The sequence below is a fragment of the Phyllobates terribilis genome, unplaced genomic scaffold (genome assembly GCF_046119375.1).
Source record: "Phyllobates terribilis strain yellow unplaced genomic scaffold, ASM4611937v1 Scaffold_11__3_contigs__length_659146591, whole genome shotgun sequence".
NCBI classification, from domain to species: Eukaryota; Metazoa; Chordata; class Amphibia; order Anura; family Dendrobatidae; genus Phyllobates; species Phyllobates terribilis.
The window spans coordinates 130,763,764-130,790,548 of NW_027362771.1; the positions used below are offsets into that span (position 1 = coordinate 130,763,764).

General features: G+C 45.6%; 1 protein-coding gene across 11 annotated transcripts in view; it reads right to left on the minus strand.

The window, feature by feature from the left end:
* Nucleotides 1–2,091: 2,091 nt before the first annotated feature.
* The window catches only part of PPFIA2 (PTPRF interacting protein alpha 2), a 446,534-nt gene continuing 421,840 nt past the window's right edge, over nucleotides 2,092–26,785 (minus strand). For 8 of the 11 annotated variants that reach the window (XM_073651603.1, XM_073651602.1, XM_073651604.1 and 5 more), the window contains 2 exons: nucleotides 25,063–25,156; nucleotides 2,092–3,369 (listed from right to left, as the gene is read on the minus strand). In XM_073651603.1, the coding sequence (XP_073507704.1) occupies nucleotides 25,095–25,156 (62 nt within the window). In that variant the 3' untranslated portion in view covers nucleotides 2,092–3,369; nucleotides 25,063–25,094. The remainder of the gene's footprint in view (nucleotides 3,370–25,062; nucleotides 25,157–26,785) is intronic. The other 3 variants (XM_073651611.1, XM_073651610.1, XM_073651613.1) reach the window with 1 other exon arrangement.

Consider the following 26,785-nt stretch of genomic DNA (forward strand, 5'->3'; position numbering starts at 1 on the left):
TACATGCATTTTATGTATCTCTCTGTACCTCTATTCCTTCTTACTATATTGACTGTTCTAACCCCACCCCCAATTTCTTTATTTGTGTCCAGGTCACTATCTGCACTATCTTCCCCACCTATAAAATGAATACCCCCCCCCCCCAACCCTAGTTTAAACCCTCCTCCAACCCTCTAGCCATTTTCTCCCCCAGCACAGCTGCTCCCTCCACATTGAGGTGCAGCCCATCCCTAGCGTAGAATCAGTAGCCAACTGAGAAGTCGGCCCAGTTCTCCAGGAACCCAAACCCCCCCCTTCCTATACCAGTTCCTGAGCCACTTATTTATCTCCCGTTGCCTCTCTGGCATGGCACGTGGTACAGGTAGTATTTCAGAGAATACCACCTTGGAGGTCCTTGCTTTAAGCTTGCACCATAATTCCCTGAAATCATCTTTAAGGACCTTCCACCTACCTCTAACTTTGTCATTTGTGCCAGTGTGCACCATGACCGCTGGGTCCTCACCAGCCCCTCTCAGTAATCTGTCAACCCAATCAGCGATGTGCCAGACTAGAGCGCCAGGTAGTCAGCACACTGTTCGATGATCCCTGTCTTTGTGACAGATTGCCCAATCTGTTCCCCTAATAATTGAGTCCCCCACTACCAGCACCTGCCTGGCCTGCCCTGCTCTCCTGTTTCCCCCCTTACTGGAGCTGACACTGGATTGCATACATGTGGCAAGATGTACACTGGATAGCATTGTGAATAATGGAGCTCATTTCCTAATGGAGATTGCACTAGACAGAAATGTTAAGTAAAAAGAAATATAAGAATTAATAAAATATACACAGCAATTCAGTCCAAACTCCAAAGTCACTGAAAAACAGGTCACATACTTACTTCCATTAGCACTTACACTCCGGTCACACTCAGCTCGTTCACACTCGGTATGGAAGAAGATTTAAAGAGTTTCTTTTATTTTTTTCCCTTTTAGCAGCAATCCCCCCTACAGCTCAATGCACTTCCAAAGGACTGGATGCCACAACCAGCTACCCCTTATAAACCCTTAATTATGACCCCTTACCCTTAATTAACCCCTTGTGAGTATAGCTACACCTCAGGATTTAAATGCAATGTATTTAACCCTTAAATACACAGGTAGAAAAATAAGAGACTGTAAAACTGTAGAGAGAAAATAAGTTTTAAAAAGCCCAATAAAACTAAACGGCTAGAAAAGCACTCAGCAGTTCACAATTCAGCAACTCACAGCAATTCACACTGGTATTTTCTGCAGGATTCCCAAATACCTCTTCACTGAAAAACAAGTCACACACTTACTTCCGTTTGCACTTACGCTCCGGTCACACTCGATAAGGAAGATGATTTAAAGAGTTTTTTTTTTTTTTTTCCCCTTTTAGCAGCAATCCACCCTACAGCTCAAATACACTTCTAAAGGGTCAAGGATAGACAGCGGCATTTTACAGGTTAACATTCGTTGGTAGAGCTCGTCCGAAGATCTTAGAGGCAGGTCCTGGGATATATACAATGGATATCAGTATGGGGTTTAGGAAAGTATCAAGGAAAGCTAAGTTTAGATTCTACAGTATATTAGTGTTGCCCCTTAAACCAGTGTTTAAAGCCTTAATACTGGGATTGCACTTGTAATATGAAACAGTACCAAAAATAGTGTTGTTTCAGAGCATAAAATGAAAAAAGTTACAAGCCTTCTCTTAGCATTATTGTACGTGTGATCTTTTATGATCCATCTGTTATATCTGGTGGTCTCTTTTCATCACATAGTCATACCGGTTGGTCAGGTTCATGTGGGCTATGGAAGATGCCAGCTTTTCACTGTATTTCATAATATTACTGACAGCCAATGCTAAACTATACTATTCTGAAGGAGAAAAATGCTGAATCTCCATGGAAACTAGTAGAAAGTATTACAAGCCTAGAGCACTCTCTGGTGGCCATCTGGCAGACTTCTTCTTCTCCATCCAGAAAAATCTTTATTCTCAATATGGACATATAACAATCAAATACAGAATTTAAGATATTTTTTTCCCTTTTTTATTGACAATGGAAGGAAAACAGTTTGTTACCATAAACTTTCAACTTTCATTGGATAAAAATGAGATCTGACAATAAAATAAATGTTTTATGAACGTGCAGTTTTTTAACAGAATAACTAAAAGACAGTATTGAAGCAAAAGTCAAGAAGCTTGGAGTTGGCAAATCGTTTCAAATAATCTTAACTTAGCCTACTTAGAAATGTCCATAGAAACTATTAAGGAAGCAACGGTTGCGACGACAAATAAAGCCACAGCAGGTAATAACATTTATTTCGGATATGCCTATGTATTATACCGGTGGTAAGATATAATATTTAAGCATATGTTACACTGTCTTTCAGTTATTTCCTCTGAATTTCGAGGAAGTCTTTACAAGGCCATCGTGGCTAATAGCAGAACAGCAAATAGGTTTCCTAACGCCCCGGTAAATAAAAGAATGAACTCAGATTTGTACATGGGAATCAGAACTATTAAGACTGCTAGATTGGTCTATCCAGCAGACACTGGCATCTGAACAGATGAAAGAAAGCAAAAGTTGTTCTCAGTAAAGCAAAGTGTTTTCTTGGTCCACAGGTTACATTAATTCATAACTTTGTTTTACAAAGACTGTTTTGTTTCGGTGATTGCTATTGACTCATGTAAACAGTTCATTACTCGAAGAGCCCTCACAGTGCTTCTCTGATAATGTGACCTATCGGGTGCCTTCGACAGTCCTTTTGGGCTCATCATCCAGATTACATCATACAGAGCCAGAGGCAGGTATTCAGCTGTATGTTTAGAGGTTCTTAGGAGAAACATGTTGAGGCATCTAACTGCTAAACATACTAGATTGACTGTTACTATCCAAAAAACTGTAAAAACAGTGAAATGGAAAGGTACAAACATTAGTGACTCTTTTTTTTAGGTCTTTCCACATAGACTTATTGAACTTTAACTTTTATTTAAAAAAAATCATATTTATAACCATTTACACTTGAGAAAATAAAAAGACTTACACTTCATAAAATAAATACACGTTAAATACTTAAATATTTCTAGTATTTTACAAGGAAAACAGATGTGAAAGAACATAAAAACAATTGGTTCCATCTCAGTAAGTTGTGCACATTGAAGCCTCTAAGGATCATGGAAACCTCCATACAATTATAGTTTTTTTTCTCTGTCTTCAACTAAGCAAACGATAATGCAGTACATAAAAATATCTTCACATTTTAGTATTGTAAATCAGTGCTCATTCCGCCACCCGGGCACCCGCCAGTTGTTTTCTTGCTGCAGTTCTCCTAGGTAGTGCACTTCAGGTAGATAGTTAAAAGGTGACACCTGCCAGAGCAAATATAGTACACTGATTAGTTAAAGCAAAAAGGAATTGCTTTCTTAAAGGGATTAAATATCAAATCCACTGTAGATCATAAAATTAATAATATTTGCAATTTCCATTCTGTTTTTTTTTAAACAAAAACAATCCAGTGAAGAATTGACATTTTTTTACATACAGTAGCACGACGCCACCTAGTGTTCAACGTGTAAAGCAATATGCACGTCAATCTAACAAGTGCTTACTCACTCCACAGCCAATTTTATGCATAGTGACCCCCTGCTACTTCCAAGCAACCAATAGAAAAAGCTTTCTGTCCTGCTTGCAATTGCCATTGTTCTGCACTGCATACAATTTAACTATTTAAGGATTGTCCCATGAACAAAGTACATTTTAATCAATAGATCTTGGAATAATAATAAACAAGACTACCACCTCAACTCAGTAAACTAACTTTCCCCTGTTCCCTCCTTCTAAATATTATTCAGAATCTGTTCCCTACTATTTATCTGTCTCCACACCCTCCATGCACACGATAATTGCATTCAATACTTGATTAGTGCATTTAAGCATAAGGGCTGATGACCGGATCATACAGCTTTATATGAAAATCCCTATTTATAGACCTGAAATAACAAGCACTTTTCACCTATTGTGTTTCCCCATTTCCTTGTAGATTGTAAGCTTGCGAGCAGGGACCTCACTCCTAATATAACTGTCTTACCTTGTATTGAATTTATTGTCTGTACATGTCCCCGCTTAATTGTAAAGTGCTGCTGAATATGTTGGCGCTATATAAATAAAAATTATTATTATTATTAGTTCCAAAATTGGATGTTTTAAAAAAAAAGTGTTGCTGTGCTGCAATAATCTTATAAATGTGCCCCTGCTATGTACTGTGTAATAGCTGTATCTGACCGCTGTGGCAAAGCCAGGTAGGCTAGGGTTAAATCCTAGCTCTACAGGTTCTAATTAGGTGTACCTGGCTAGCTCTGCATATAACCAGGCTAGATGTTCACCTTAGTCAGTTAGTTGGGGAAGCTGACTTTACTGGATTGTATTGAGCTGGAGAGATAAGCCAGAATACCTCTCTAAAAGAGACTGCACAGGCCGTGTGCATCAAACTGCAAGTACCAGTGGTTACTATGGACAACAGCCATTTTGTTTGACTAAATTGGGACCAGCTCAGTTGTGGATGAGTAGCAGGGTCTATTTTGTTTAGTTAGCTCCTGGACAAGGCTAGGGGTTTTGTGTTTATAGTTTTGTTTTTCAGTGCTGTGCAACCTGTGGAGATAAACGTTACACTCTTTTGACACAAGAATCCAATGTGAATACTACCTAATGGCCTACCTGAGAGCGTGGAGAATGCGGGCACAGTACCAAAGAGAACAGGTGATTACAGTGTAAAGTTTAAATTTCCTGGGTTAAGGCAGTTACAGCATTGAAAACAGTCTGAAAGCATGGAGGAGCTTGCTTAGCTCAAGGGTAATAGATCAAGGGTACTATGCAGCAGCAGGATCAACATGAAACCAACAAACTGCTGATCCAGAAGTTTCAGCAGCAGCAACAATTTCAGCATCAGTTGCAACAGCAGCATCAACAGCAACACTTTCAGCAGCAGTTGCAACAGCAGCAGCAGACGACACCTCCTGCCAGCCAAAGTAAAGGTATCTGTGTGAGGTGAACAGTTCGGGTGGCAGTGCAGAAAATTATTCTGGAAGGCTTCTCTGACTGTCTTTGAAAGGGTGGCAGACAGGGAGAAACTGCCCCCAGAGCAATTGGCAGAGGTTTACCTTACTGGGGAACCGGAAAAGAATAGTATGACTGTTGTCTGTAGGATGCCAAGGAGTACAGCAAGCTAAAGGCAGAGATTATGGCACAGTTGGGCGTAACCCTGGTAGTATAGGAGCAATGGGTGAACCTCTGGCACTACCAAAAGGACATGCCTCCTGGGTCTCAGATGTTCGAAATATTACACTTGGTGCAAAAATGGCTGCAGCTTGAGACTTGCTCTCCAGCACAGATGATGGAAAGAGTGGAGGTGGACCGATTTATTCACTCGCTACCAAAATCTGTGCAAAGCTGGGTTGCCTAAGGAGATCCTGAGAATGCAGATTACCATCTGAGCCTTGGGGAAAGATTCTTGGCTGTGGAGAACACCCTGAGCAGTCAAAGGAGCCTGAGGTCAACTTTCTGGGACACCTAAAAGAAGAAGCCCAAGACCCATTCTGAAAGGCGTTCAAAGACCCAGGAGGGGTCAGAACCAGGTCCAAGGGGTACACCGCGTTCCATTGTCTGTTAGAGGTTGTAGCTCTAGCCGATGTCCCTCCCTGTTCCCTCTCCCTCCTCCTGGCTGGGACGCCGACATACTCACTGCCCCGGCTGCGCGGCAATATCCTTGATCCCTGCCATGGTTCCCTTGGGCCTGCACACGCCAAGCAAGTCTCCCAGTGGCGCTCCTAGTGCGCATGCTCCCCGATTTTTAAAGGGGCAGCGCATGTACTTTAGAAATGCCCCCAGCTAATAGCAGCTGGGGGCATCAAGTATATAAGGCACGCTCCCCTAGGGAGGTGCCTAAGCTACGTTCTCCATTCTGTAGTATTGGGCAACTAATACTAATGAGTTGCTAGGTCCCTGTATCCTGTTTTGCATGTGTCTGAACATTTTCCTATATCCCGTGTTGTGTAGTCCAGAACCCTGAACCTGTTTCGGCATGTAACCCTGAAACCGCACCTGCGGTACCTGAACCCTAACACCGCTCCCACAGTACCTGAAACCTGACGCCTCAGCGGTGGTACCTGAACTCTGATGCTGCTCCGGTGGTACCTGAACCCTGAAGCTGCACCAGCAGTACCTGGACCCTAATACCACTCCCACGGTACCCAAACCCTGAAGCCGCTCCGGCGGTACCTAAGCCTGAGACCGCTCCTGCAATACCTAAACCCTGAAGCTGCTCCTGCAGTACCTGAACCAGCACCAGTGTTTGTCCTGGTTGGCGTTCCTGAGTTCGTACTGTCGGTGTTAGAACCTTGCTCTTAGGTTTTTTCCTTTGCTGGTCACATGACCTTGTTGGCCTATTTAAGCCTGCTCCGCCCTTCTGGCTTTGCTGGACTTCATTGTATAACTACTTTCTAGCTAGCCTGTGCTCTGTATCTAACTCTGTTAGTTTGCTTGGTCTACGGACCTCAGTGTTCTATATATTTTGTTTGTTCGTCTGTCTGCTACTATTTCTGTTTAGGTGTCCCATTTTCCTCCCAGTCCTTAGTACTTGTAGGGATTCCTTCCCCACATCTATAGGTCTCCGTACAGACTAGCTTAGGACTTTAGCAGGTCTGATCGCAGGATCAGGTTCCCTGTTACATCGTAGGGATTCAGCTGAGTTCTATCGTAGGGACAGATCTCCTCTCTTTCCTTAGCTCTGGTAGCAGAACATAACAGTAAGTCCAGCCTGCAAATTCTCTAAGGAAAGATTTTTCTGTTCCATCATGGTGTCGGTTCAGGATTTGGCTCATCGCCTGCAGGGACTCTCTCTGGAGGTGGCCGAGCTCCGTCAGCACGTGAGTAATTGTCCTGGAGCACATTTCTTGGAGCCTAAGGTATGTTTGCCGGATTTATTTTTTGGTGAACACCGAGAATTTTTTTCATTTAAAAATGCTTGCTTATTGTATTTTCGTTTGAGACCCAAGTCCTCTGGGGATGAATCCCAGCGCATAAGGTTCATAATGTCACTTTTGCGCAAAGAGCCTCAGGAGTGGGCCTTTTCTTTGCAACCTAGTGATACATGCTTCAGATCAGTGGATAGTTTTTTTTCTGCTTTGGGACTATTATATGATGATCCTGACCGTGTCGCATCAGCTGAGACTGAGTTGAGACGTTTGAAACAGGGATCAGGTAATGTGGAAAAATATTGTACTCATTTCCGTCGTTGGTCTACTCAAACAGGGTGGAACGATTCTGCTCTGAAAAGTCTATTTCTTGCTGGGCTCAATGAAAGGGTTAAAGACCTGCTAATTGCTTATCCTACACCTGAAGATTTGCAACAGGCTATGCAATTAGCTATACGGGTGGATAGGAGACTGCGTGCAAGGGTTAATGAGAGCAAATCCTCTGCTATGTCAGTTTCTGGTTATGAGAATGTGTGTACTAACAGTGGTGAACCGATGGAGATTGGATCGGTGGCACCTCGCTCTCAAGAAAAAGACCGTAGATTTTCTGAAGGCTTGTGTTTCTATTGTGGAAAATCTGGTCATTTGATTAAAGGCTGTGAGCTTCGTATGAAGAAATTGGGTCCCAAGTTTGTAGGGCCCTTTAAGGTGCTTCAGGTTGTCAACCAATCTGCTGTTAGGTTGGAGGTTCCTACCTCCTGGAGAATTAATCCGGTATTTCATGTCTCTCTGTTAAAAAAAGCTGTTGTGTCGGATGGTGACGCCTCTGCCTCTGTTCCTCCGGTGGTGGAGGACGGGGAATATGAAATTTCTCGCATCCTTAACTCTAGACGGTATAGAGGTAGTTTGCAGTATCTTGTGGCCTGGAAAGGTTTCGGACCCGAGGATAACTCTTGGGTGAGGTCAGATGATGTTTCCGCGTCCAGACTTATCAGAGCGTTTCACAGGAGATTTCCTGATAAGCCTGGTCCTAGGGGATCCGGAGGATCCTCTTAGAAGGGGGGGGGTACTGTTAGAACCTTGCTCTTAGGTTTTTTCCTTTGCTGGTCACATGACCTTGTTGGCCTATTTAATCCTGCTGCGCCCTTCTGGCTTTGCTGGACTTCATTGTATAACTACTTTCTAGCTAGCCTGTGCTCTGTATCTAACTCTGTTAGTTTGCTTGGTCTACGGACCTCTATGTTCTATATATTTTGTTTGTTCGTCTGTCTGCTACTATTTCTGTTAGGAGGTGTCCCATTTTCCTCCCAGTCCTTAGTACTTGTAGGGAGTCCTTCCCCACATCTATAGGTCTCCGTACAGACTAGCTTAGGACTTTAGCAGGTCTGATCGCAGGATCAGGTTCCCTGTTACATCGTAGGGATTCAGCTGAGTTCTGTCGTAGGGACAGATCTCCTCTCTTTCCTTAGCTCTGGTAGCAGAACATAACAGTCGGAGCCTGTTCCAGTATTCGTATCCTGTCCTGCCAGTGACTCAGAGTCTGTGTCAATTCAGCCCAGTGACCCAGAACCCATACAGTCTGAACAGTGCCAGAATACTGCCAATGACGCCAAGTATGTGTCTGTCCTGCTCGGTAACTCAGAATTCTTGCTGTCTGAACAGTGTCTGAATCCTGTCCTGCTAGTGACGCCGAGCCCGTATCAGTGCCTGCGATCCTTATCCCTGGGGTCAACAGTTGCAGTACCGGGGACTGCCTAGAAGTGTTACCTGTCGGCTACCTCCAGCTTAAGTCTAAATCCACCATTAGGAGCTCTAGCGAACACCAGGTAGCCACTTAGCTGTGGGCCCCCCCTTAGGTAAGCCCGGATCGTGGCACAGTGGCTCCACGATCCACGTCAACCCAAGATTCCTTCCTCCTCTGAACTGTACCAAGAAGTGATCTGTCAGTGAGAACAGCAAGAAAAAATGTCCTATCTGAGGACTGTGAATACCTGGTTGAATGCCCTAACCACAGCTGCTTCATTCGCCCCAGCCCAAGTTGAAGAAAATTTGGCAGAGAGTACTCAGCCTGCAACTTATGCTCTGGGAGCTGAAACCATCCTCTGTCACATTATGACGGTGATCCTAAGAAGCGTCGTGGGTTCCTAAAACAGTGCATGCAGCACTATGAATTATTGGCCCTCAGTTTCCCTCTGAGAGGATTAAGTGGGATTTCTAATGTCCTACCTAGCAGGAGAGGCCCTAGCATGACTCAACCCCTTATGGGAGAAAGGGGACCCCATGACCAGGCATTCTTGGTGGCCTTCCATAAGGTTTTTGATGAGCCGGGTTGTAAGTCTTCTGCTGTATCTGTTAGAACCTTGCTCTTAGGTTTTTTCCTTTGCTGGTCACATGACCTCGTTGGCCTATTTAATCCTGCTCCGCCCTTCTGGCTTTGCTGGACTTCATTGTACAACTACTTTCTAGCTAGCCTGTGCTCTGTATCTAACTCTGTTAGTTTGCTTGGTCTACGGACCTCAGTGTTCTATATATTTTGTTTGTTTGTCTTTCTGCTACTATTTCTGTTAGGAGGTGTCCCATTTTCCTCCCAGTCCTTAGTACTTGTAGGGATTCCTTCCCCACATCTATAGGTCTCCGTACAGACTAGCTTAGGACTTTAGCAGGTCTGATCGCAGGATCAGGTCCCCTGTTACATCGTAGGGATTAAGCTGAGTTCTATCGTAGGGACAGATCTCCTCTCTTTCCTTAGCTCTGGTAGCAGAACATAACAGTATCTTCCGTTCTCAAGTTCCAGAAATGGTCCAGTGAGGTGACGTGCAAGAAGAAACTCAAGTCTGGCTCCATCCTTCAAGGAGCCACTTGTTCCCAAACCTACTGAGACAGCTGTTTTCTCTGAATCCATGGAAGTCGACCTTGTTAGGCTGGCTGAGAAGCAGTCGGAACACCATCGTACCAAGGGATTGGGCTACTGCTGCGGTTCGTAGTTTTACGGAGACACCTGAGAAACTCCAAAGCCTAGGATCTGTGGAAGAGGCTACCCTAGGCAAGAGTAATACCTCTCCACAATTGTCTGTTCCTATATCATGTGGAGGCTCCCAGTGTGTTGAGACTGCTTACCTCAACTCCAGTTTGGCAGGAAATTTCTTGCAGCAAGCCATGGCGGATCAGTATAAAATTCCAGTCCATTGCCTCCAGAGTCCTTTGATTGTTTCCTCTGTCGAGGAAAAGGCCCTTTCCAAAGTCGTTCAAGTTGTTACTGAGCAGGTTAAGGTTTGGGTAGGAATGCTGCATATGGAGAAGATCGCTTTTTATGTGCTGCCTGGTCTGTTGCGCCCACTGCTCCTGAGTCTTCCGTGGCTTTGTACTCTTGAGCCCATCCTAGACTAGAGATCGGGTAAGGTGCTTCGTTGAAGACAGTCCTGTCACGAGGGATATCTGGTTCCTGTACAATCAGTCCAGCTGCCGGTGATGACCTCTTCTTCGCCTGGTCTGTCATCTGCTAGTTGTTCGTGTGCCGACATCTTCAATGGGAAGGAAGCGAAGATGTTGCCTCTGCACAGACCGTATGATGGTTCCATTGACCTGCCTCCAGGATCCTCACCCTCTCAAGAACGTATCATCCCGGAGCCCGAAATGAAGGGCAGTGTTGTGCAACTAGTGAGTTGCCAGATCCCTGTATCCCGTTTTGTATGTGTTTGAACCTTTTCCTATATCCCGTGTTGTGTAGTCCAGAACCCTGAAGCCGCTTTGGCGGTCTCTGAACCCTGACACTGCACCGGCAGTACCTGAACCCTGACACCGCTCCCATGCTACCTGAACCTTTGACACCGCTCCGGCAGGACCTGAACCCTGAAGCCGCATCTGCGATACCTGAACCCTGACACCGCTGCCATGCTACCAGAACCTTTGACACTGCTCCAGCGGTACTTGAATGCTGAAGCCGCATCTGCGATACCTGAACCCTGAAGCTGCACCTGCAGCACCTGAATCCTGAAGCCGCACCAGTAGTACCTGAACCCGCACCCACAGTACCTGAACCCTGACACTGCTCGCTCCAGCGGTACCTTAGCCTGATACCACTTCTGCAGTACCTGAACCCTGAAGCCGCACCTCCGGTACTTGAACACTGACACTGGTCCAGCGGTGTCTGAGCCTGACATCGCTCTGCCGGTAGCTAAGCCTCCGGTGATACCCAAGCCTGTAACCGTTCCAGCAGTACTTGAACCAGCAGCAGTGTTTGTCCTGGTTGGCGTTCCTGAGTCTGTACTGTCGGAACCTGTTCCAGTATCCGAATCCTGTCCTGCCAGTGACTCTGAGCCTGTGTCCGTTCAGCCCACTGACTCAGAACCCATGCTGTCTGAACAGTGTTCAAAACTGTCTTGCCAGCGACTCCGAGCCCGTGTCAGTGTCTGCGATCCTGACCCCTGGGGCCAGTAGCTGCATTACCGGGGACTGCCTAGGAGTCGTATCTGGCAGCTATCTGCAGCTCAAGTCTAACGCCACCATCAGGAGCTCTAGCAAATACCAGGTAGTCGCTTAGCTGCGCTTCTCCCTAGGTTAGCCTGGATCGTGGCACAGTGGGTCCACAATCCACATGTGTGAAAGAGGTGTCATTCCCGGGGCATACAGTTAGGTCCATATATATTTGGACAGAGACAACATTTTTCTAATTTTGGTTCTAGACTTTACCACAATGAATTTTAAACAAAACAATTCAGATGCAGTTGAAGTTCAGACTTTCAGATTTAATTTGAGGGTATCCACATTAAAATTGGATGAAGGGTTTAGGAGTTTCAGCTCCTTAACATGTGCCACCCTGTTTTTAAAGGGACCAAAAGTAATTGGACAGATTAAATAAATGTAAATAAAATGTTCATTTCTAGTACTTGGTTGAAAACCCTTTGTTGGCAATGACTGCCTGAAGTCTTGAACTCATGGACATCACCAGACGCTGTGTTTCCTCCTTTTTGATGCTCTGCCAGGCCTTCACTGCGGTGGTTTTCAGTTGCTGTTTGTTTGTGGGCCTTTCTGTCTGAAGTTTAGTCTTTAACAAGTGAAATGCATGCTCAATTGGGTTGAGATCAGGTGACTGACTTGGCCATTCAAGAATATTCCACTTCTTTGCTTTAATAAACTCCTGGGTTGCTTTGGCTTTATGTTTTGGGTCATTGTCCATCTGTAGTATGAAACGATGACCAATCAGTTTGCCTGCATTTGGCTGGATCTGAGCACACAGTATGGCTCTGAATACATAAGAATTCATTCGGAGGCTTCTGTCCTGTGTCACATCATCAATAAACACTAGTGACCCAGTGCCACTGGCAGCCATGCATGCCCAAGCCATCACACTGCCTCCGCCGTGTTTTACAGATGATGTGGTATGCTTTGGATCATGGGCTGAACCACGCCTTCGCCATACTTTTCTCTTTCCATCATTCTGGTAGAGGTTGATCTTGGTTTCATCTGTCCAAAGAATGTTCTTCCAGAACTGTGCTTGTTTTTTAAGATGCTTTTTAGCAAAGTCCAGTCTAGCCTTTTTATTCTTGATGCTTATGAGTGGCTTGCACCGTGCAGTGAACCCTCTGTATTTACTTTCATGCAGTCTTCTCTTTATGGTAGATTTGGAAATTGATACGCCTACCTCCTGGAGAGTGTTGTTCACTTGGTTGGCTGTTGTGAAGGGGTTTCTCTTCACCATGGAGATTATTCTGCGATCATCCACCACTGTTGTCTTCCGTGGGCGCCCAGGTCTTTTTGCATTGATGAGTTCACCAGTGCTTTCTTTCTTTCTCAGGATGTACCAAACTGTAGATTTTGCCACTCCTAATATTGTAGCAATTTCTCGGATGGGTTTTTTCTGTTTTTGCAGCTTAAGGATGGCTTGTTTCACCTGCATGGAGAGCTCCTTTGACCGCATGTTTACTTTACAGCAAAACCTTCCAAATGCAAGCACCACACCTCAAATCAACTCCAGGCCTTTTATCTGCTTAATTGAGAATGACCTAATGAAGGGATTGCCCACACCTGTCCATGAAATAGCCTTGGAGTCAATTGTCCAATTACTTTTGGTCCCTTTAAAAACATGGTGGCACATGTTAATTTGCTGAAACTCCTAAACCCTTCATCCAATTTTAATATGGATACCCTCAAATGAAAGCTGAAAGTCTGAACTTCAACTGCATCTGAATTCTTTTGTTTAAAATGCATTGTGGTAATGTCTAGAACCAAAACTAGAAAAATGTTGTCTCTGTCCAAATATATATGGACCTAACTGTATATCAGCCAATTGTCCACTGGTTTCTGAACCAATGGACTGCTCAGTAGGCTGCCACTACTCCTACTTCGCCTACCATGCCTGCAGTGCTGTTCCTCATCCTGCCGAGGGGCCTCAGGAATGCCACGTGACTGTGAATGGTGTCCAACTGATGGGTCTTCTGGACTCAGGGAGTTTGGTGACCTTTCTGCTTGTGCTAGTCCCTGGGAAGGTGGTAGGGGTAAGGTGTATCCGTGGAGATGTCAAGAACTGTGGTTCCATGTCCCACTAAGTGGGAGTGTTCAAGGACTTGTTGGACGCTATTGTTATCGGTCGAGATTTTCCTTTGTTCTGGGACTTATGGGCTAAAGCTGTAGCACTCAGCAGTCCAGTATGCCACCAGGAGTCAGCTATGGTAACAAAGTCACATGATGTAAATGGTGAATTTTCGTTCATTGTACTGGCTAGAAAGGGAGATGAGGAAGCATCCCCTGAAGCCAATATTCCCGATCTGGAGGAGTCCCAGTATAAATATGGGACTGTCCGTCCAGCTCATGGACTCAACGTTAAAAGGTACTCTGGAAAATGTAAGTAGGTTAAATGGGGTTCCCTGGAAGCCGGGAGATGATAATCGGTTTCCGCAAGGGGCCAGGCTTACAGTGACATGTAAAAGTTTGGGCACCCCTAGTCAAAATTACTGTTATTGTGAACAGTTAAGCAAGTTTTAGATTAAGTGATCTCTAAAAGGCCTAAAATTAAATATGACACATTTCCTTTGTATTTTAGGCAAAAATATATTTATATTGTCATTTTTTATATTTTATAAATTACAAAAAGGTAAATCAACCAATGCAAAAGTTTGGGCACCCTAGCAGATTTATGTGCTCAGATAACTTTGACCAAAGTTCCAGACCTTAATTAGCCTTTTAGGGTTATGACTTCATCACTATCAATATCATCGTTAGGAAAGGCCAGATGATGCAAAAAACCCAGCCTCCTCTAACCTTGTGCCAAAGAACAGAAGCCACAGAAGCCATAGGTTCTTCTAAGCTGCTGGCTTGCACTCTGAAAATGAAAATGGTGGAGGTCCTCAAAGCAGGAGAAGGCTATAAGAAGATAGCAAAGCGTTTTCAAGTTGCCCTTTCCTCAGTTCTAAATGTAATTTAGAAATGGCAGTTAACAGGAACAGTGGAGGTCAAGATAAGGTCTTGAAGACCAGGCAAAATGTCAGTGAGAGCTGCTCGTAGGATTACTAGAGAGGCAAATCATAACCTCCGCTTGACTGCAAAAGACCTTCAGAAAGATTTAGCAGACTCTGGAGTTGTGGTACATTGTTTTACTGTTCAGAGACACCTGCACAAATATGACCTTGATGGAAGAGTTATCAGAAGAAAACCTCTCCTGCTTCCTCACCATAAAATCGAGCATCAGAAGTATGCAAAAGAACATCGAAACAAGCCTGATGCATTTTGGAAACAAGTCTCGTGGACCAATGAGATTAAAATAGAACTCTTTGGCCACAATGATCAAAGGTATATGTGGAGAAAAAGGGCACAGAATTTCAGGAAAGAACATCTATCCAACCATTAAGCATGGGGGTGGGTCAATAATTCTTTTGGGTTGTGTTGCAACCAATGGCACGGGGAACATTTCACGGGTAGAGGGAAGAATGGATTCAATTAAATTTCCACAAATTCTTGATGCAAACATAACACCATCTGTAAAAAGCTGAAGCTTAAAAGAAGATGGCTTCTACAAATGGATAATGATCCTAAACACACGTCAAAATCCACAATAGACTACCTCAAACGGCGCAAGCTGAAGGTTTTACAATGGCCCTCACAGTCCTCTGATCTAAACAGCACTGAAAATCTGTGGCTCGACCTCAAAATAGCAGTGCATGCAAGGCGACCCAGTAATCTCACAGAACTGGAAGAATTTTCCAAGGAAGAATGGATGAAAATCCCTCAAACAAAAATTGAAAGACTCTTGGCTGGCTACAAAAAGCGTTTATAAGCTGTGACACTTGCAAAAGGGGGGCTACTAGGTACTAACCATGCAGGGTGTCCAAACTTTTGCTTCGGCCCATTTTCCTTTTTGTAATTTATAAAATGTAAAAGATAGAAATATACATATATTTTTTGCCTACAATACACAGGAAATGTGTCATCTTTATCTTCAGGCCTTTTAGAGATCATTCCATCTTCAGCTTGCTTAACTGTTCACAATAACAGTAATTTTGACCAGGGGTGTCCAAACTTTTACATGCCACTGTAATTATCTATTGTGTCGTGGGGCCAAGATGACGGAATAGGTAAATGAGAGCCTGCTCAAGGCCCAAAAGGAAAAATCCAGGGGGTAATCAGTCGGCTCGAGTGAGACAATTCACCATATTTTTCAGAATATAAGACGCACTTCCCCACCCTCCCCCAAATTTGGGAGGAAAAAGTGGGTGCGTCTCATACCTGGGGGGCGGCAGTGGAGTTGGGATACAGGAGCCAGGGTCACTGACTCATGAGGTTGGCGGCAGGAGGAGTAGGGCGATGTTGTGGGCCCCGTCCTCTCAGAAGATATTGGCGCCGTTGAGCCTAGGTCCCCTCTCCTGTACATATCCCTGCAGTGGGCTTCGGGAAAATGTCCGCTGGAGGCGGCGCATGCGCAGATTATGGTCTCAGGGAAATTAAGTGCGTCTCCCACGATCTCAATCTGCCATGCGCCACCTCCGGCAGCCATTTTCCATAAGCCCACCACAGGGATATGTACGGCAGAGGGGACCTCCGCTCACTGGCACAAACATCTTCTGAGAGGACGGGGCCGCAGCATCGCCCCACTCCTGCCACTGCAGCCGACCTCCTGAACAGCGACCCTGGCTCCTGTGACTCCACCACTGCCACCCCCCAGGTAAGCTACTGTTAAAACTGATTAGATTTTTTTAAAAATGTTTTTTTCCTATTTTCCACCACAAAATTTGGGGTGCGCCTTATAATCCACAAAATACGGGATCTGGTACTTGTCTTAGTGATCACAGTGGAGAGCAAGTTCCTTACCCAATGACAGGGACCCTAAAGGGTGGTGGAAAAGGTGGGAGAGGTCAACTCTAAAGTATACTTAACAAAGAAAAGGAAGCCCTTTCCCATATATTATAACATATGAAAATCCTGGAAGGGTAGGGACCCGCTCGAAATTCCTCGCTTATTGGTCAGGTCAAACAGAGTCTGATCAGGGGTCTAATAAGAATCTGATCAGAATAATCAGACCATTTTTCTCAGATGTGGAGAAAATGGTCGTGTAACTCTACACTTTCTGTGAGCTAATTTGCTGATTTAAACAGGCAAGGAAATGTTTTACTTCACAAAAAGCAACATCTGTGATCTCATGCTGTCCTGTATATATGGCCTTTTGCTTTCTCCCCTTTCCAGGAGCTGTGGTATGTTCCTGTATGGTCAGACACGACCATTACACAGTACATAGCAGGGGCACATTTATAAAATTAACTCAGTGCAGGAATATTTTTTACACATCCCACTGGAGAACTTATTTTTATTCCAAGATCTATGAATTAAAATGTACTTTGTGGGAAAACCCCTTTAAGATTCACCGCATTGTTTTTTTTAACAGCATATAAACAGCCAATATTATTCATTTTTTTATGATATGTATAAAACAGATGTGATATTGGTAGATCAACCCATTTAATATATCATTTTTCTAAGAGGAAACCGATTTGAAAAAGTAAATAGATGATTAGATGATAGTGGATATCTACTCCAAGCAGCCACATAATGGGATAGTCTTTGAACAAACAAAGTAAAGAGAAAAAATAAATTAATTTTACTTCTAGTATGAGTCACAATAAACAGACCATCATGCTTGGTCAGAAACAGTGTTAGACAAGGTGCACGGAGCATTTGCTTACACTCAGCACTCCGAGCGTAGTGTCATGATGGATGCCCAGTAACTGACCATCTTAGGGACACTGCAAAAAACATATACCGGTACCTTGGGTATACACATTTTGCAGAGATCTTTTGCACCTAACTTTCATCTAACAAATGACAGCTTATAGCAGAGATCCTTCTAAATACGTTCAGCTACATGCATAATGCCTAAGCTGCTGAGATGGGGTAGGACTCTTCTTGTCATTTAACTGTTTATCTTGTGATTTCTAGGAAGTTTCTAGCTGAATAGTTTGCAACCACTTCTGACCAGTATACAGTTTAGTCATAAGCTATAGAAATATTTGAGTTACTCTATAAGATCGTATTAGCCCTTATTAGACTGGTCCTGAGCATTTATTATTGGGCTCACAATTTTGTTGTCTATTATGGGAATCAATAGTCACCAATCTTAATAATTTGATTGAGCTCATATAATACAGTAAGACCAATAGCTTCTTTAAATAGGTGCCAGTAAAGTGCACTTGAAGAATTTAGATATAAACTGTGCAGAATTTTGAATGCAGCTGTGGACTATAAAACAGGTAAAGAAGATCAGTAGAATGTAAGAAGTTCATTTTCTTTGTAGCTTACTAAACTGTACTAATCATGTTGATAAGTTAATATAAACTTCGGTACAGGGAAAATATATATCTTTGTACCGTGTTACCCAGTAGATAGAAAAATATTTAGATTTAAGAGTCCTCAGTGGTTGATACCTTTTAATAGCTAACTGAGAATATGGTAACAAATTGCAAGCTTTCGAGACTACTCATGTCTCTTCATCAGGCATAATTAACGCTAAATCTGAAGAGTCACATATTTATACAGAATAGGACACAGAAATAATGCTATAGATGAGACAAGTGACGTGAAGCAGAACTTTGAGTATGAGAGAGGGATAAACAGTTGGGGCCATAATATTGGAGCAGTTCATAGATAAGGAGTGTGAAAGTGTTATTGTTCTATGATTGAAGTCTGGTTGAGTTTTGTGTTGACCCCACAGGTCTGAGGAGCACATTCCTTAGTTGATCTAGAATTACATAAATCCATGTGATGATCACAGCATCGTGGACATAAAATTACTGGTATTAAAAGGTAATTTCAAATCATAGTAAAGCTCCATGGAATAAATGGCGCAATAATAAATAATAATAGAGAGACAGAGTCTGAGAATATAAACTTATTACAACTTTTGACACACTCAATGCAGGAATGAATGTGTTGCATGGATTTATGTCATTCTACATCAATGTGCTCCTCAGACCTGTGGGTCATCCTAAAACTCAACCACTTCAATCACAGAACAATAACACTTTCACGCTCCCTATCTATGAACTGCTCCAATATTTACGGCCACAGCTGTTTATCCCTCTCCCATACTCAAAGTTCTGCTTCACATCACTTGTCTCATCTATTGCATTATTTGTGTCCTATTGTATATGTATTGTATAAATATGTGACTCTTCAGATTTTGTGTTATTCTATGCCTGATGAAGAGACCAGAGTAATCTCAAAAGCTTGCAATTTGTTACCATATTTTCAGTTCGCCATTAAAAGGTATCAACCACTGAGGACTCTCAAATCTAAATATTTTTATAAACTTCGGTGTAACGAGGCAGGTCTACCAGCAATTCTATAGTGAACTCCAGAGAGTAGACTATGACTTCCCAAGAGTTGGGACAAATAACATATGCTGTTCTACTACACTGGAAAGTTTATAAAGGACTCCAGTACACTTGGATGAAACTATGAGCAGTTAGATTACAGTTTTTATGAAGAAAGCCTTTAAATATCAGAGATAGAAGATAAATGTCTAGTTACTGGGGGCTGCATTGCAGGGAGATCCACCATTCATGAAAACATGGGTTCCATTTTCCTTTTCCTCCTCCCTCTGATGGATATGAATGAAGAAGCATGGTTGTTCATGACCAATGCAGCTCCAATCATTGTCTATGGGACTGATGGAGGTAGTAGAGCATAATGTTTTGCCACCGCAGTCTGTTCCATACACACAGTATAGAGCGGCAGTGGTATGGCGCCCCTGTGGATTCAGTCGCCACAGAGGTACTGCATCTCACCCAGAGGTGTGGTATCCCACTCTCAGGTAAGGATGGAGTACTGCCCGGGACCCACGCACTTGCATCCATTACCCTCCACTTCAGAGGGAAGGGCGAGATTGTCTTAAGGGAGAGCACAGTCCCTGGTCCCTAGCTGGAGGGTGGAACCATGTAGTGGGTGTGGGTGGAGGAAGCACACAGGGGAGCACTTCAGTAGGAGTATAAAAAGGGGAACCATCTAGAGAGAGAGAGAGAGAGCGAGAGAGTCCAGTCAGAGAAGACAGCCTGAGGAGGAGGAGTGGGAGCAGGAGCTCTGTAGGATCTCTGCTCAGAGGAGCGGGCCTAGAGTGAGAGGCCCAGGAGGACTGGCAGGACGAGGAAGGGAGCAGAGGGAAGCCTCCAGAAGGGAGGGGATCCCAGGGGCACGGTGAGTGCGGAAGCCACCCGTGCGCCCGAATCTACAGCAACGTGGAGGGATCAGGCCGCAAAGGGGACCGGCCCCTAACTAGTGGAGAACTACAAGGCTCAGCTAGAAACCGGAGGCTTCTGTACTTTCAGGGTGCAGCTGCTCACAACCGCAACTACATCGCTAAAAAGGTAGCCACATAGGATTCAGGGGACTGCAGGTTGCCCGCCAAAATCCGAGGTTACCGGCTTGGGACACTGGTTGCGAGGTGCAGGGAGGAGGGTGAAAGCCAGCGCAGGAAGACGACCGAGGAAGGCACACAGAATGGGGTCCTGTTATGTACTCCTGAAACTGGGAGTTTGCTGAAGCCCTGCCTTGGTAAACACAGGACAGCATGGGATGTTACCCTGGTCCTGGTAGCCTGGAGTTCAACAACTGTGAGTAAACCTTTAAGACTGCACCCCATTGTGCCCTAGAATTACATACCCTGCACTACACTGCACAGCAACATCTACCTCATTAATCAGCACTGCACCGCCCTGGAGCTTAGCTTTACCTGTGGAGAGCTGAACCAACTCTGCTGCGTCACCATCAGCTCCAGGGGATCGGCACCGCAGCGACGGCTCCATATAGCCGCATACCACAGGTGGCGTCACAAACATTAAACTATAAAAACTATAATCCCCTTTTATTGACCGCCCTGGGTCATGGACCGGGTCACTGCCACTGTGACATCCCCTGCACCGACCGGCCCGGCACAGAGTACCCCACGGCCCAGGGGGCACGTCTTACTTGGGGTCACGAACAACCCGTTATAACCGGGTATTGTGCGCCTAGAGACTGTGTTGTATACTGAATATGGTGCCCGCCCCAGAAGAATGGGCACCAGTATGTGCGTTATCAAGGACGACAAGAAACCTCCCATCGTGGGCCGGGATCCAGAATGGCGCCAAAAGCGGGGCCCGCCCCATGCACCTGTGGTCATATACCTAGATGTATCCATCAGTCTGAGGAAACCGCCCCCAGGTGTGGCCGAGAGCAAGCAGCCATGGGAAAGCCTCAGAAAGGGGAGAGGAGAAGAGAAACCTTGGAGACAGGGCGGAGTCTCCAGCAGTGCACGCAGACCGCACCCGGCAGGCACGATGGAGGGAGACCAGCCTCAAACTCCGGCCTGTGGCCTGCCGCCTGGAGCAGTATCCCTCAACCTGGAGGGATTCATGGCTAAACTGTCCCTGGAGGATACAGGATTCCTCCGTGATGAGGTACAAGAGCTGGGCGGGCGGATGGAGGAGGCCCAGCAAGCTGCCATCGCCATATGGAGAAGTGAGTTGCTGGAGAAGTTGGTGACCCGGCAGCAGTCAGCGCTGAGTTCCATTAGCAGCGCCCCAGCCCCGGTGGAGCCCCTCATGGAACGGGAGGCGACAGGTACTGCCGGAGTAACCACGGAAGCAGGTAGGAGCAGCATCCATGTCCCGGGCGCCGACTGCGCTGATCTACTCCTGGTCCCCTTACAGGAGTCTCTTTATTCGGGCACTTCTGACACCGACCTGCTCCTGGGCCCCCTGCAAGAGCCGCCTGCCCCCACACTCGAATGGGTGTACGGATGTGCGGACTAGGATTGGTCCGCGAAGATTGAGGACCAGAGCCTCCCTTTGCTGCCCGCTCCTGCACCCCTGGTTGCCCATAGAGATGAAGGAGAGCAGTATAGATGGGATAACCCGGCGGGTGACTTCATGGGATTCCCCAGGGAGACCCAAAAGGAGGCAGCGCACAAAGAGGAACACTGCAGGCGGGAACTCCCCCAGCTAGAGGCGGAGCGGCGGACTCGGCGGGTGTGCTGGGAGAGGATGGAGGCCCGCAATATGGAGGAGAAAACCCGGGCCTGCAAAGCTGGCCACGCCAAGTCCACGAGTAGAGGGAATCGTGGTCAAGTTCGACCTGGATGGAGGATGGGGCTTTATCCGAAAGCCCCAACTTGGCACGGACCTCTTTGTGAATTGGCGGGCCGTGGAATCAGATTTACAGCAGGGACATCCGGCGCGGGATCTATACCCTGGTGACAAGGTCACCTACACCAGGCACAGAGGAGAGTGGGGCTGGTACGCTCTCCATGTTTACAGGGTGGTGGAGGAGGAGAGGGTACCCTTGCCATCCGAAGAAGATGACCCAGCTGAGCCATCTAGTGGTGGGTCAATGTTCCCCCGGAGGGGGCCCCACTACTGAACTGCTTAGTTTAAAAAAAAAAATAATAATAATAAAGAGACTGTATATAGTTACCCGGAAGGGTAAAGCAGGAATGCTGTATGGTTGAAAAGTTTTGTTTATTTGCCTAGTGTACTCAGTTAAGGCACAAAGAACTGACAGGCTGAGGACTGTGAGCAGCCAAAAACTTTTAAACTGTATATAGTTTGCACTTCTTAAGGTGCTTCTTATTGGTTTTATACAGACCATAGAACAAAAACCTGTTTGGCGTGGCCGAAGACGTGGTCCAACAGCTGGATCACATATGCCCTGCAGCCACGCCCAGGGCCTACGTTGAGGGTTTTCGGACGGGTCCCTCAAATTGCACCTTCTTCAGTGAGATGGACACCCGGTTATGGATCTCACTGTAATGAGCTGAAAATTGTTTTATGTGAAAAATGTTTTATTGATGTGAAGAGAATTTGATTGGAAAAAAAAAAAAGTTTTATAATGTTTTGTAAGCTGATAAAGAAACCTGTAACGTTTAAGAAGGTGTGCTTCCCATAAAGGGAAGAAAAAGTTTTGATAATTCTTATAAGTGAATGCATTCTAAAAAATTTTGTATGTCTAAAGTATCTTGTTTTTCACTGTTCCAGCCCGCGGATGTTCTGTATTTTACCAGGAGATAATGTGGTTCCCCTGCGGATTCAGTCGCCACAGAGGTACTGCATCTCACCCAGAGGTGTGGTATCCCACTCTCAGGTAAGGATGGAGTACTGCCCGGGACCCACGCACTTACATCCATTACATTCAACTTCAGAGGGAAGGGCGAGATTGCTCCTGAGGGAGAGCACAGTCCCAGGCCCCTAGCTGGAGGGTGGAACCACGTAGTGGGTGTGGGTGGAGGAAGCACATAGGGGAGCACTTCAGTAGGAGTATAAAAAGGGGAACCATCTAGAGAGAGAGTCCAGTCAGAGAAGACAGCCTGAGGAGGAGGAGTGGGAGCAGGAGCTCTGTAGGAGCTCTGCTCAGAGGAGCGGGCCTAGAGTGATAGGCCCAGGAGGACTGGCAGGACGAGGAAGGGAGCAGAGGGAAGGCTCCAGAAGTGAGGGGATCCCAGGGGCACGGCGATTGCGGATGTGGCACCCCAGGGGTCCGGTTGCCACAGTGGCATTGCCTCCCTCAAAAGAGGTAATGCCATGCCTGGAAGCAAGCAGGGATCCCCTAGTCAGGTATACTAAACATGCAACACTTTCCTGGCTCCATACCATCAAGGGGAGCCACTCCCCTTGGCAACTGGGATCTGGGGGCGGGGTTAGTTAGTCTTAGTGTGAGAAGTTGAAGTGAGGACGTCCAGGAGAGAGGAGCTGGGGACTGGAGCTGCACGGCAGCTCACCCCAGAAGGAACAAACACAGAAGAACCGGACACCGGAGTCCGAGGCTGTGGGGCACCGAAGGCCCAGCAGCAGAAACCGGAGTGCAGGAGATTGCAGGTCTCCTGGCCCCAGCAGACGCCTGGAGGCTCAGCAGCACCGCAGGGCCCAGCACAGCCACGAGGGAGCGACACACCAGCAAGGCCCGAGCTGCCTGCCATAGGGGTGAGCACAGAAACGTTACACTCAGGGACGAGGGCCACTGCACAGCTACAAACAGCAGGGCCAAAGAGTTTAGTAGAAAGGGAAGGCCTCCAACTTCACCTGGCAAGGAGGATTCTTTACTTGCTTCCAGGCTGCCCGGACTTCCACTTCTAGCCAGCACCCTAGTCCCGGCTTGTCTAATCACCACCAGTAAAGACAAGAGTAAACTGCCATTAAGTTGTGGACTGATTATTGCTGCGCCATCAACCCCTGCACTACAATGCCCAGCACAACCTACAACATCTACACTGCCCTGGAGCTAGCTCTTCATGTGGAGAGCCACACCATCCCTGCTGCAGTAACATCATCTTCAGAGGACCTGCTCCGCAGCGGCGGCTCCCTTTGGCCGCATTCCACAGGTGGCATCACAAACTTTATACAATCACCATAAATCCCCTATCCACAACCCCCTTTTATTGACCGCCCTGGGTCACGGACCGGGTCATCGCCACTGTGACATTCCCCAGCATCAACCGGCCCGGCACCGGGTACCCCACGGCCCAGGGGGCGCGTCCCGGAAGCCACCCGTGCACCCGAATCTGCAGCAACGTGGAGGGATCAGGCCGCAAAGGGGACCGGCCCCTAACTAGTGGAGAACTACAAGGCTCAGCTAGAAACCGGAGGCTTCTGTACTTTCAGAATGCAGCTGCTCACAACCGCAACTACATCGCTAAAAAGGTAGCCACATAGGATTCAGAGGACTGCAGGTTGCCCGCCAAAATCCGAGGTTACCGGCTTGGGACACTGGTTGTACGGCGCAGGGCAGGGTGAGAGCCAGCGCAGGAAGACTATCGAGGAAGGCACACAGAATGGGGTCCCGTTATGTACTCCTGAAATACCTGGGAGTTTGCTGAACCCCTTCCTTGGTAAACACAGGACAGCGTGGGAGGTTACCCTGGTCCTGGTGGGCAGAGATTGTAGTTATAATTAGGGGTGGTCTTCCCTTATACTTAATCTCCTTCTCCCAAAATGGATCATATGTTGGTTTTTCTACCCTGGTCCTGGTAGCCTGGAGTTCAACAACTGTGAGTAAACCTTGAAGACTGCACCCCACTGTGTCCTAGAATTATTAGCTGCACCATCCCCTGCACTACATTGCACAGCAACATCTACCTCATTAATCATCACTGCACTGCCCTGGAGCTTAGCTCTACCTGTGGAGAGCTGAACCAACTCTGCTGCGTCATCATCAGCTCCAGGGGATCTGCACCGCAGTGGCGGCTCCATATAGCCGCATACCACAGGTGGCGTCACGAACATTAAACTCTAAAAACTATAATCCCCTTTTATTGACCGCCCTGGATCACGGACCGGGACACTGCCAATGTGACATCCCCTGCACCGACCGGCCCGGCACCGAGTACCCCACGGCCCAGGGGGCGCGTCATAGTGGTCATGCATGATTATACCGCACCATTCAATCCCTACCACAGCAGGTCAGGAGTGCTGTTCTTGTGTTCAGTGGAGGTCCAACAATCAGACATTATTCACTATACTATGGATATGTTATGAATGTTTCTTGTTGGAAACCCCCTTTAAATGTGAAACAGTAATCAAATGTAAGATGAATGATTGGTGGTCAAATTTCAAGAAGATGTGTGAAAAGTTGAAGAATACTCACTGCAACTCAGTGCTTTGCTCTTTTTAGATTTGTCAACATGAGTATGTCCGGACTGTAGAGCTGTCTAATCTCTGCATTGCTGAAGAGGCAGCAGCTGATAAAATACAAAAAGGAGAAACAGACTTAAGTTTTTAAAGTAGAAAGTGAAATGCAAATACAGCAACGATCAGCAGATGGATAAACCAGCTTCAGATGAAAAACAGGTTTTCTGCAAAAGACAAGCCCTTCAAATAATACAATTCTTCCTTACAGCACGCCACCTAGAGGCCACTGTAGGCATCCAAAATGCCCGTGTCTATGCAGAGGATTTCAAACCACTGCGGAGGAAATATGGACGTGAAGTCTGGCAGCCACTTTAACCCCATCTATAACATCTATATACCCTAGTAGTACAAGTTAATCATCACAAATTTTGAATTTCTGTAGATAAAAATGTGGAGATTCACTTTAAGCTGGGATATGTCTCCTTACAAAAAGTCTTTGGACCTGGAAAATTAGTTCACTTGAACCAATCATATTTGTTTGGTATAATCTTGCAAAATTGGGATCAATAAAGGAAAAAAAAATAATAATGTGTTTTGGAGTCAGCATTCATATGAACCATAAATGCAGTACTTTATAAAGGCCATTACTAGGTGATGGTGAGGGTAGAATCGGCATTAGCGGGATGGGGGCAAGCTGGACAATAACCCAAGCAGTTATCTATCCAACAGTGGAATGAAGATCATATTTTGCTCCACTGTCAGTGATATTAGAGGGGTTGTCCAGTGGATAATAAATAGTTCTAAAAGAGCTCAGACTACTATAAAATAAGAAAAGAATCAAGGCTCACTCAGACATCCCCTACAGATCCTATTCTACTACTTACCTGGTCCCTGTTGGTCTCTGCTTGCTTGTTTCATCTCAACACACTTGAAATGGACGAAAAATCCAAGTCAGCCATTCGCTCAACCAGTGAACGGCGAAGAGGACATTTCTGCCAATTTTCAGTGTTGCTAAATGGGAGAAGGAAGCAGAGGCCACCCGGGACCAAGTAAGCATCAAAACGGATGTGGTGGGGTGAGAGAAACAGTGAGGATGAGTATAGATTTTTTATTTGATACTACTTTGACCCCTTTAAAAAAAAAAAAAAATAGTAGACAATCCCTTTAACCTCTTCACTGAAATGTACTTTCAGGAATCTTTACTTTGACATTTTCACCACCCTGAACCTGCAGCTTATTAACAACATACCGTGGCATTATGCATATGTGTATACTGTATATACAGTGGCTTGCGAAAGTACTCATCCTCCCCCCACCCCCTTGGTGTTTTTCAGTTTGTGTCATGTAAAGAACATGCCTACATCTGTGAACATTTGGTTATCTTGTTTTTTGGCGAAGCAAACAACAAATATGTACACTGAAGTTTTCAGTAATTTTGCCCTAACTATTCACCCCCCTAAATTCAGTACTTTGTAGAGCCTCCTTTTGCAGTAATTACAGATGCAAGTTGCTTTGGATATGTCTCTGAGCTTTCCAATTCTTGCAAGTGGGATTTTTGCCCATTTCTCAAGACAAAACTGCTCCAGCTACTTCAAGTTAGTTTCTTCTGGTGAACAGCAATCTTCAAGTCTGACCACAGATTCTCAATTGGATCAAGATCTAGATTTTCACTAGGCCACTCCAAAACATTCACATGATTTGCCTTAAACCACTTGGGTGTTGCTTTAGCCGCATGCTTT